The 12028-nt window shown below is 44.5% G+C and overlaps 1 protein-coding gene across 3 annotated transcripts in view; it reads right to left on the bottom strand.

Annotated features, from left to right (window-relative positions):
* LOC121656088 (cullin-9) overlaps positions 1–12028 on the bottom strand; it is a 42836-nt gene that overhangs the window by 13965 nt on the left and 16843 nt on the right. Inside the window, exons 14-28 of one of the 3 annotated variants that reach the window (XM_042011121.1) lie at positions 11888–11976; positions 11702–11807; positions 11404–11631; positions 10539–10629; positions 10299–10470; positions 9668–9773; positions 9501–9596; positions 9248–9423; positions 8822–8955; positions 7632–7817; positions 7373–7402; positions 6788–6927; positions 6526–6708; positions 3046–3203; positions 2761–2959 (exon numbers count right to left, since the gene is read on the bottom strand). In XM_042011121.1, coding sequence (XP_041867055.1) covers positions 2761–2959; positions 3046–3203; positions 6526–6708; positions 6788–6927; positions 7373–7402; positions 7632–7817; positions 8822–8955; positions 9248–9423; positions 9501–9596; positions 9668–9773; positions 10299–10470; positions 10539–10629; positions 11404–11631; positions 11702–11807; positions 11888–11976 — 2094 coding nt within the window. The remainder of the gene's footprint in view (positions 1–2760; positions 2960–3045; positions 3204–6525; positions 6709–6787; positions 6928–7372; positions 7403–7631; positions 7818–8821; positions 8956–9247; positions 9424–9500; positions 9597–9667; positions 9774–10298; positions 10471–10538; positions 10630–11403; positions 11632–11701; positions 11808–11887; positions 11977–12028) is intronic. The other 2 variants (XM_042011122.1, XM_042011123.1) reach the window with 2 other exon arrangements.

The following is a 12028-nucleotide window of genomic DNA, read 5'->3' as shown; positions in this document are numbered from 1 at the left end:
TTTTTTTGTTTTTTAGTTTAATTTTATTGAGTGTAATTTGTTTTTTAATTAGGAGTCGGAATATGTCACAACACTTTGAACTTTTTAAATATTTTTGTCCACACTCTTCATTAACAAACATTAATATCTGACGGTAAACCAGCGCGGGATCAGCCAGCAGCAGCTTTTTACGTTTCATTTCAGACTGAAACATGGCGGATCTGATGCAGCTGCAAGCTGCTGCGTGAGGACCAAGCCTCTTCTGAGTGCTTTTGACCAGGGGAGGGGTCTGCGCAAAAACCACTCCTCATTGAGAAAAGTAAACTACGTTCATTTACGTCAGTCTCCAAAAGTTGCTTGCCACTAAAATAAAAAAAAAAAAAAAAAGAAGAAAAAAAAATTGCTAGAGGGTAGTGAAAACTTGTTAAATATAAAGTCTTTAAGTTGACAACACTGAGCCAAACCACATCCATACCACTGAGCTAGTCTTTCTTCTTTTTATCAACTACTTCGTCTGCGTTCTCTTCGCTTGTAGAAGCTTGTTCAGTCACGTTTGTGTTACGGTCCTGAGAACTCGTTTTGTAGCTAAAACTTGGAGCCTAGCCTAGCCTAGCCTAGCCTAGCCTTCTACCTCACGCTGACCACAGCCAGCTGCTGCTGGGCTTGGTCGGGCTCATTGGTCGGCTCCGTGTCTGTGGTGTACGTCATCACTTACGTAGCAGATGTGTTGCAGCTCCTTCTGTTCGGCTTGAATCACTGACTGGCTTGAACACCAGTCAATGAAACGCTGTAATCATACACTGTACGTATGTCGATATATCGGAAATGTGTTCAAAACTCATGTCACCAACTTTATGCCTGTTTACTTAAGTAGAGCCTGGTACACATAACGATATTTGGACTGTATTTGTCCTTATTTTGTCTCTTCCCGACCTCGGACGGCAAACGCCCGATCATCGTGAGATTTCCCTGTCCAAATGTCATTTGGTCTGTGGTGTGTTATGAGCCAATTTGTCCCGATAATCCGCTCCGAAACGGGTCATAGCCCACAATTTGGAACAGTGAACATGTTTAATATTTCAATGACGATTTCCGAGGAACGCTGACAACACGTGCATTCTGCCTGCGTGGGTGGTGACGTGGTGCGGAATGTAGCCAATCAGAGAGCGAGCTGGTTGGGGAACAAGGAAGTAAACAAAGTCCGTGTTCACGCAGTCTCCAGTCTGTTAATTTTTTCAGTTCTGGCTTTTTCTGTTAACAATAGTCCCAAGACCACCGTCATTCCCTCGTCCTATATGTCCCCTTCCATGCTGTGTGTTTTTCGGTTGTTGCTATATTTCTTCTTCTACGTTTTTTGCGGGTTGTTGCTATGGTTCTTCTTCTTCTTCGATTTTTGCTGGTTGTTGCTATGGTTCTTCTTCTACGTTTTTTGTCGGTTGTTGCTATGGTTCTTCTTCTACGTTTTTTGTCGGTTGTTGCTATGGTTCTTCTTCTTCGATTTTTGCCGGTTGTTGCTATGGTTCTTCTTCTACGTTTTTTGCCGGTTGTTGCTATGGTTCTTCTTCTACGTTTTTTGTCGGTTGTTGCTATGGTTCTTCTTCTACGTTTTTTGTCGGTTGTTGCTATGGTTCTTCTTCTACGTTTTTTGTCGGTTGTTGCTATGGTTCTTCTTCTTTGTTTTTTGCCGGTTGTTGCTATGGTTCTTCTTCTTCGATTTTTGTCGGTTGTTGCTATGGTTCTTCTTCTTTGATTTTTGCCGGTTGCTGCTATGGTTCTTCTTCTTCGATTTTTGCCGGTTGTTGCTATGGTTCTTCTTCTACGTTTTTTGTCGGTTGTTGCTATGGTTCTTCTTCGATTTTTGCCGGTTGTTGCTATGGTTCTTCTTCTACGTTTTTTGTCGGTTGTTGCTATGGTTCTTCTTCTACGTTTTTTGTCGGTTGTTGCTATGGTTCTTCTTCTTTGTTTTTTGCCGGTTGTTGCTATGGTTCTTCTTCTTCGTTTTTTGCCGGTTGTTGCTATGTTTCTTCTTCGTTTTTTGCCGGTTGTTGCTATGGTTCTTCTTCTTCCTTTTTTGCCGGTTGTTGCTATGGTTCTTCTTCTTCGTTTTTTGCCGGTTGTTGCTATGGTTCTTCTTCTTCCTTTTTTGCCGGTTGTTGCTATGGTTCTTCTTCTTCGTTTTTTGCCGGTTGTTGCTATGGTTCTTCTTCTTCCTTTTTTGCCGGTTGTTGCTATGGTTCTTCTTCTTCGTTTTTTGCCGGTTGTTGCTATGGTTCTTCTTCTTCCTTTTTTGCCGGTTGTTGCTATGGTTCTTCTTCTATGTTTCAACGTTTATCAGGCTCAGAGGACTAAATTGTATTTGAGTTACTGGACAGCATCGTCATGTGTGTCTTGTTCCATGATTACATTTTCAGAGGACACCACACAGTACGATCATAACAGATTTTTTTATCTTCATGTGTGTGGTTTCGACCAGATAAAAAAATCTCACAAGATTAAAAAAAATCGTTGTGTGTGTACCAGGCTTAACGCTACTGCAACTTAACAGCTGCACAATAGTTAGAAAACTGTTTTGAGTGGAAGAATGCCGAAGCTGAACAATAAAACATTTGTTGATAACGTATAATGTAATTTTCTTTTTGTTACAACTGATTTTATAAAATCGGTATCAAAAAAAGAGACCCCTTATGGAGGTGAAGGTACTGGTATCGGTACCAGTACTGAAAATTTTGAATGGCACCCAGCCTAGACTCTGATTAGAGGACCCTGCGGGTTTGGTCTGACCTGGTCGTGCTCCTGCAGGCGCCGGTCCAGCTGCTGCAGGCGGTACAGGTGGAACTCCTGCTGCAGCTCAGTGGACTCGCTTAGGTTCTTCAACATTTGCTGAGGGAAGCGACTCGGGAAGCAGCTTCCGATGTGATCGATCACAGCGCTCTCCAACCACACGTTCCCCTGAGCTAACAGACGGTCGCCCAGGTAGTACCTGCACAGGTAGAACAGGGATCGAATTAACCTCTCAGTGTATTTTACAGACTGGTGCAGCTGATCTGTGTCCGGTGGTGCTTGGACCTGTAGAAGTGCTCAAAGGTGTTGGCGAGCTCCAGGCCGGACAGGAAGAGCATCGGTTCCAGAAACTGCTGCAGCCGCTCCAGAGTCTCCACACTGCCAGATGTCGCTCTGCTGGCCTGGATCATCTGATCGATGTACTGAGCAAAACGCTCGCTAACCTGCACAAAGGAAAAAACACCATCATCTGTCTTTAATCTGACCTGCAGAACATCTGCATGTGAAGGTAAACCTGAGAATCAGATTCAGTTTCTAACCGCTCATTTCCCCCAGGGGGCGTGTTACAGCTGCGCCGCGGCCTCCGCTGCTATTCGTGGCCGTTTTAGTCAACGGTTTGGTTCGCACCGGGCGCCGCAGCGTGTCAGAAGAGTCCCAGAAGCGCCCCAGAAGCGCCTTGTCGTGGCTCTCCACTAAACTTACACGCAAAGTCAAATTTTGACGGCGCACGCACCCAGAATGCGTCAAACTCAGCAGTTCAGATAGGAGCAGACAAGAAATCAGACACAGGAGCAACCAGCTATTTTTCAAAATAAAAGCCCTCATGCAGATGAGCGCTGCTGAACCAAGAAAGCATTACATCTTTAACCGGTCAGGGGATCTTTTTTATTTAATTTTTTTTATCATGGACGACGAGACGCTCATTCTGGAAGTGGAGAATCACACGATTCTCCACTTCTCATGTGATTTCATGATCTCGCACATCCAGCTAGGCTCCACACCTGACACGCTCCTGGTGCACACCGGCGGCCACGGAGGTCAGACAAAAATGACACGCACCCGGTGGAAATGAGGGGTTACACAGAGAAGATGCTGTCTGTGATCTGCTTTAAGGAAACATTACGGAGCTTTCCGAGCGTAAAACTCCTCGTTCTGGACTTGTTGGATAGCAGTGAGCATCCAACGAGCCGCCGCTGCCCAGCAGCATCCCGAGGCTGAGAAACCACTTCACAACCTTTCCATCCGGGACGCTGCGTGACGTTGCAGCTCAGTTTTTACACACTGCGTCAGACCAGCTGTTTTTAAACGCACACCGTCGCTGATTCAGCAAAGAAACACAAGACATTAACAGAGGAAGAGAGGAAAAGAAAGAACAAGAGATAAGACTAGAGTCAAGATTACTGGTTGGATCAATCTCACAGTTCAGGTGGGATGAAGATGGATGCTGGATTAGCCGTCGATCGAATGCGGGTCACTGAGAAAATCTGCCAAAGTTCTGTAGTGCATCTGTAATCCAGGATTCTTAATGTGTTAGACTACATTTAGCCAGACTTAACTGTGGTGTTGCACAGATCTGAGGATGGAGAGTCTTCACACAGAATAAATCTTCATTGAAAGGTTGAAAAATAAATTCTGTGAATTAAATTTCCAATTTTAAAGATTTTTTTCCTTTCTTAAAAGCATTAAATTTATTAAACATTACACTCAGTTTTTCATGTAAATGTGCCTCATGCATTGAAAAAAAAAACATGGGAACGACGTACAAAAAGCCAAGCTTTTCCACCACATAATGAGGCAGCATCTCTTTAGTGATACACCGCATCGGTGATCTCTTCCCACCAGGATCCTCCTCATCATACACTGAAAAGAGTTCTGATGTGGGTTGTTTCTTAGTGGGAGTTTGTGGGTTTCCTCATCTCATGCCGAGCAGCATTTATCACCAATGACAGCTAACTTGATTGTGTATCTGTGACTGTTTTCAGACACACTCCAGTTGGCTCACATTCATACCAGTTTAACCAGAACATAAGTGGGAAGATTTTATTCCACAGAACATAAACAGCTTAAAGAGATTTGGTCAGAGAGTTAATGATTAAAGTATCAGTCTCCTTTCTTACTCATTATAAACAATATATTCATACGACTGAGTGACTTTCTTCAGTGTTGGACCACAGTAACGTCTTCATCTTTGGTAGAAACAGACTTTAAACTTCTTGTTAGCGGCCATGTTCAGTGTTGTGCGCATGTCTGTAGGATACGTCAGGAGGAACAACTAACACTAGGTGTATTTCCATCATCCCTAGAATTGCGCAAAAACTAAATATCGCAATAAAAAAACAGTAATGGAAACACGTACATTAAAAAAAAAAAAACTCAAATATGGCTAAAAAGTTTTTACGCTCTCATGAGGTGGTTTTTCAGATGTGTCAACATAGAAGTATATCGCAAAAGTGTAACGGAAACACTTTTCTCGCATTTACGCTTCACCAGACGTGACGTAGCGGGTCACATGACCAGTTCATTTCAAATCAAGCTGGTGCATTCTGAGTAGACGCAGGAGGAGACGGAAATCTTTTTACAAATAATTAAAGAAAAAAATATAATCGTCATTCTTGATAGCAAACAATGGCAAAAGGCAAGAGTTTTACAAAGATTTAGAAACTCCATCCTCCTCAAAGTGGAGTCTCGTGGGTAGGGCTGCAACAATTAGTCGATGCTGTCGACAATGGTCGACAATAAAAATAGTCAACAACGAATTTAGCCGTCGACTATTGTCAGCAAAAAAAAAAAAAAAAAGAGTGAGACATCCTCTTCTAATCCTATCTCTGCTGAGAGTTGCACAATGCACATGCCCAATGAAGGGGAAAAAAATACAGACTGAGACATCGTCTTCTTTTTTTTATCTCTGCTGAGAGTTGCACGGCGGCAGAGAACATCAAAAGTCTGGGATAACTTCACTTCAAAATTACAAAATAAATTAAATACATGTGAGATTTTTAAAGCAGACCTTGTGTACCACGAAAGTACGTCTGCAATGCTCGAACATTTAAAGAGGAGGAACGTCTGACTTACACAAGATTTCAAAGCTGAAAGTGAAATAAGATCCATTTATAATACATAATCCGATTGGTCGACTAGTCGTTTTATTAGTCGGTGACTAATCGACCATCAGGATAGTCATTAGTTGCAGCCCTACTCACGGGACGAGATTTTACGAGAATAACAGCTAATGCGCTAAACACCGTTCAATGGAAACACCTGCAAATCGCAGTTGTACTTTATCGAAATGTTAGAAACATCATTTTTATTTTGTGAGGTACTGTAATGGAAACGCAGCTACTGACAACTAATGAAGCCCAAGGAGAAAGTTGGTGGTGAACATTAAAGAGGAAAAAATCCAGATGTTCATAAACACAAATTGTCCTAAATGGTAAATTCTAATTTATCAATAAAAATCGGTGATCACTCAGCCCTACGTACTTGTGACTCCGAGTTTTAGTGAAAGAGACCAACTTCAAGATCAGGAAAACGCTCTGAAGGAGACGCCTGAAAGAACCGATGTGACAGCTGCACATAGAACCAGAACCACCGAAGATGAAACCACCCTGGTGTCAGCTCCGAACAGAGACAAAGACTGAGCTCCTACAACCTACATGAGGATGTTGCTTTCAAACTCCTGCTGTGAGAATGCATCTGATAAACCTGCAGTTTCAGATGCAGACTTCTGTTTTTAGACCGACCAGGTTTGATCCCGTCAGGACTCACGTGCATGGCTCTGAGAATGGACAGCTGCAGCAGTGCGGCGGAAAACCCGTGTCTCAGGGCGAGGACGAAGGCGGTCTGCTGTCCGAACAGCTCCTCCATGGCGTTCTTCAGCCGCAGGTACAGAGTCCGGTAACGCTCCACAAAGTCTGGTAAACTGCAGCTGGACTCCAGAAACTTCTTCACCTGAGGATGGAAGCTCATTTTCATTTTCAAAATCCTTTTCATGCTCGGCTGCTGGCAGGATTCAGAAAGTGTGTCTCACCTGCCGCTGCACCACTCCCTGCCAACAGAGGGCGATGCCTGCGATGCTGCTGCTGCTGCTGCTTTTCACTTTGGGCTTGACTGAGGATGAGGAGGAAGAGGAGGCAGCGGCGGTGTCTTTGTTTTTACTTTCTTTACCGTCTGGAAGAGAAAATTCAGGTGGTTGGTTTTCCTCAACACGACAGTTTCTGATGAATTCATTGGAATATGAAACAGGACTGAAAACTGCAGCCATAAACGTAAAGAGTAAGCAGTGCCTCAGTTCTCCTTCTCTTCCATCTGAAATGAAACCATGTCAGTGTTGTGATGGGAGGAGGAGGCGGTCTGCGGAAAAACAGCAGCAGTCCAAACTGAAAGGAAAACATGGAACGTAAACAGGTCTGAAGGAAGCTCAGCTGACGCCCCCTGCTGGATGTTTAAAAGCACCACAGCTCCTCCTAATGTCAACATCATCCCAACGCAGCGGCTGGAATGGATCCAACCAGCAGGGGGCGCTGTGAGGACTTCCTGTCCTCATGAGGACAAATGAAATGAGAGCAGAGCGTAAACAAACAGAACGCAGCTTCTGAACGCAGCTCATACTTACTCTTCAGCTCTTTGCTTCTGTTCAGACCTTCTGCAAACAGAATAAACTCCTTTAGTCTTCCAGCTCCACGACGCACAAACCTCTCAACAAAACTCATTCCTCCTGATTTTCTGATCAGATATCAGTCAGATATCAAACTACAACTAGTCACAGGATCAGCATCACCTTTATCCATCAATTTTAATTAAAATCAAACAAATGAGACAAATCTGGACTAGTGCACGTCACCTGTCCTGCATTCTGTTTGAATGAAACTCACTCGACTTGACGGGCGGTTTGAGCTCCTCGCAGTCCAGCCAGCTCGTGTCCACGTGGACCAGCAGGTGTGTGAGACGTCGCACTCTGGAGTTGAAGATGGCCGCCCGGTTCTTGCAGCGGCGAGCCGACTCGGTGTTATCCAGGTACTCGCTGAGCAGCCAGGACAGAGGGCTGCACGCCGAGGATTCTGGGTAAATAGAGGACAGCCAGTAAGAAAGCTGCGAAGTGTTTGAGGCGTTTCTTCAGAAATTCATCTTTTCACACCTTCATCACGTCTTAAGTTTAAAAGCTGGGCAGCGATTCAAATTTTTAGTTGTAGCTGGTTGCAGAAAACCATGAATAATGATGAATTACTATAAAAATTCCAGACAATCACATAATTAATCCTGATTACTTGCAGAAAAATATGCAATTGTTCATGATTTTGCAGAAAATTGTGGGATTAATCACAATTCGCCGCAGAAAAATTAAACTGTTGCAAGTAATTGCAGAAAATCTGAAAATCATGCAATTAATTGCAATTACTAACTTAAAATTGCACAAGTTAAAACATTAATTTTAAACTTTTGAGTTTAAAACAATGAAAATGAAAAAAAAAATTAAAATAAAATAATATGCAGAAAATCACATGATTAACAGCAGGAAATAACGTGATTAATTGCAGCGAATCAAGTGATTAATCGTTTGATTTCAGCGATTATTTTGATTTATTAAAAATTATTTCAAAAGTATTGATAGCACATTTTAGAATTTGCTGTTATCAATGAATTTGAACATAAGTTCAGTAAGTTTGGATTTGCAAACATTTGGAATTAATCTGCTTTTTTAAAACAGCATTCTCTATACACAGCATTAAAATGTTTCTTGTAATTCTCATTTACATAATAAAACAAACATATCTGACAAAACAGGATAAAAATTTCAGGATTTACTTGTTAAAAAAAAACTGCATTAACACTGAAAATAATTTCCGGTGTAAATCAACGGTTGTGTTAATGTGAAAATTAAAATTAATTAAAAACATTCACCATTTTAACCTGAAAACAGTTTTAATCACATTTACAGTTCATATCAAGCAGGCACAGAGAAATGCGACAGAGTGACACATCTCCACAATTTTCAGACTCAAACACAATCGAACTGTAGCGCGCGTGCATGCGTGCGTGCATGCGTGTGTGTGTGTGCGTGTACCTGGCAGCGTGATGCTGTGGACGATGGGGGTGATCAGAGCCTCCCAGCAGGTCCGACCCAGAGCTTCGGCTGCTTCGGCGTCCGGCAGGAAGCGATCGGCAAACATCTGCTCGTGTCTCAGAGCGCTGTTCAGCCTGCGCACACACATTCGTACACTTAGGTTCTGGTCTCTAACACGGCCGTCACACTAATTATAGCTTTAACCAGGATCAACAGAACAAAAACAAACTGATCTGGTTTTGTTTTGTTTCCTTTCATGGTAACAAATTAGAAAACTTGAACAGAAAATCATGAATGTCTAATTTCATGTGTTGAGATCAGGATATTACGATCTGTGATATCAAAGTTAAATGATGGATCTGAAGGATTCAGAGCTTCAGAACCGATGGTGTTAGGTACCAGAGGTGTGGTCATGGAGACGCATACTTGTTAAAGAGCTGCAGAAGCTGCGTCTTGTCCTCCACCACCTCCTGACACCAGGTGTGGGCCTTGGTGCTGTAGAACAGGTACGTACGACAGCAAAGCTGCTCCTTAAACACGGGCCAGAATGTGGGCTTCGGACCCAGAACCTCGAAGCCATGGACCCGGGTGTCGATCCCACCCTGTGACAGAGGAAGGGGGTCAGGACACTGCAGGAGGACAGGACGCTGATGGAAGTAGAACCAGACTCAAGTCTCACCTGCTGGCATCTCTTGACCCTGATCTGGATGATGGACCAGAACCTGGTCATGTTCTCCAGCAGAACCACCCGGCTGGCAGAGGGAGCAACGTTTACCTGCAGAAACACGGAGCGGGGTTAAGACGTGAGGCTGGTTCTGTGAAGCTCCAGCTGAAGCACAGACTCACCGTGTTGAGCTCCGTGTTGATGTTGGTAGGGTCGTCTCCTCCCAGAACCAGGATCCGGGCCGGCATGTAGCTGGAGTCCTCGCTCGCCACGAGGACGGCGAGTTGTCTGAGCAGGGAGACAACATGGCGTCAGACGTCAGTTTATTGTGCCTCATTTCTGAGCAGCAGAGCTTCATTCTGAGTGCAGACTAACAATTTTTGCACAAAAAATATCCAAATCTGAGCAAACGAAGATTAATTGTGCACAAACACGTATTTTTCTCACATCTGATGTACGACAATAAAACTTTCTCTCATTTTTCCATCTTCTCTCTGCCTGTTGTTAATGTTGGAACTGGTTGATGACAGCTTTTCAGGCGAGCGTGTGCACAGGTGCGAAGCAGCGGAGAGGACAAAACAATGAGGGAGAAGATGAATAAAACTGAGAGAGAGGTTTTAGAAAGGAGGAAAACACACGTTTGTTTGCCCAGGTTTGTTCTTTGCCCAGTGTAACTGATGTGCAAAAGTCATTTGTCTGCACTCAGAATGAAGCTCTGTTGCTGAGGAGTGAGACAATAATACATCTGCAGCTCTGAGGGGTCAGGTTCAGACAGGAAGGCTGAGGCTCCGCCCACCCAGTGACCCCACCTACCTGATGATGACACCTTTGTGCATGTAAATGTTGATGAAGTGCGACCCGGTGCAACCGTTTGACTCCCAGTAGGTTTTGGGGTTCTTGTCGGTCAGTTTATTAGCTCGATGGTGATTGGACGAAACCTCCACCTTCTCCCAGCATTTGTCCTCCTTCAGCTCCACGCTGGAACCTGAACGCAGCACCGGGTTCAGAACACGTCATCAGGAACACAGAACGTCACTAGGAACTGAGACTGACCTTGGCACAGGTTCCGGAGGAACACGTCGAAGAACGGGATGTTGATTGGCTGGTGGCTGCGGCGGTGCTCTTCGATCTGACCCAACACCATCTGACAGGAAACAGGAAGTAGAGCAGGTGACAGTCAGCTGGGACCAGAATCAGTCTCAACACATTTCATCCAGAAGCAGATCTAGCTGCTCCAACGTGTCACAGCCGGTGTGGGACCTGATGAGTGGATGCAGGATCAGCTGATACGGATCACATGACATCTGATTCAGACACTCATGCTTTTACACTTCTGATGTTAATTAAATGAAGATTTTACCTCATCATGAGGTCATTAGACAACATTTAAGTCACATGCTGAAGAACTATCTTTTGTGATGCGTTTATGCTTGGTTTACACTGAACATTGAACGTTTTCTGTCGTGATAACCCTGGACGCAGCATGTTATGTCCAGTTTTCCTACAGCAGGTTTTATCAGATGTGCAGATTTCCCGATCAGACTTTTAGTGATAACCAATCCAATAACCAGTTTGTAAACCAGGTGTTTTCTTTGATTCTCAGATGCAGAAATAAATGCAGAAAGATGCTGAACGAAGACCTTCCATCTCAACACAAGAGAGTCCACAGCTGCGACACATGCATGGCAGCGTCCCCAGAGTTCTGCATGAGAATGGAGGTAAACTGCTTTTCCACATGCAACACTGAGGGGAACGGTACAGTCACAACAATCACAAAACAATGCTGTGAAACCCTGGAGGGACTGGCTGTAGGCCAGAACCTCCAGAAACCTTCAGTTTCACAGCATCCTTCCTGCAGAGAACCTGGGTCAAACGTCCATAGATTCTCCTGAAATCTTCCCGGGTCATGTGTCTGTACCTGGATGCAGCCGGCGAGGACACTTGTGGTCATCTTCTTGTAGAGGCTGGCGTACTTCTCACAGTCAGTGATGAGGTCTCTGAGCTCGGTGACCAGAGGCAGGTTGGTGCTATGTTTGTCCAGAGCTTTCACCAGAGCCTCTTTGGTCCCCAGACGACACATGACCACAGCGTAGTCTTTGTTGAGGGAGGCCAGGCGGTACAGGAAGCGGATGAACAGCTGCACCACCTGTGGACGATCACAGCAGGTTAGCATATATCAGCAGGTGGATGTTGGGACCTTCTGAGGGCGTGCTGACCTCTCTGTCATTGATGAAGGCCGCCATGGTGGACAGGCAGGGCTCGATGCTCTCGTGCCACGGCAGCTCGTCCTCCTGGTAATTGTCCAGGAACTTGTTGAGGATCCTGCAGAAACAGATGGTCAAATTAGACAAGCGTCACCACCACAGCATCATCACTGTCATGACAACGGAGGTTTCAGGTACCTGAGGATGGACATCTGGACAGCCCGGTCTGCTCTGTGCTGCTCCATCAGGCGAACCAGGTCCTGGTAGGTGTCCCGGCTGTGGGTCACCTGAACAGACCAACAGACTCAACAACTGCTTTTCTGGACTCGAACTTCTAAA

Source organism: Melanotaenia boesemani, chromosome 16 (assembly GCF_017639745.1).
Source record: "Melanotaenia boesemani isolate fMelBoe1 chromosome 16, fMelBoe1.pri, whole genome shotgun sequence".
In the NCBI taxonomy this organism is placed as follows: domain Eukaryota; kingdom Metazoa; phylum Chordata; class Actinopteri; order Atheriniformes; family Melanotaeniidae; genus Melanotaenia; species Melanotaenia boesemani.
Note: the sequence above shows the minus strand (reverse complement) of the source record. Positions and strands in the feature narration are given on the sequence as shown.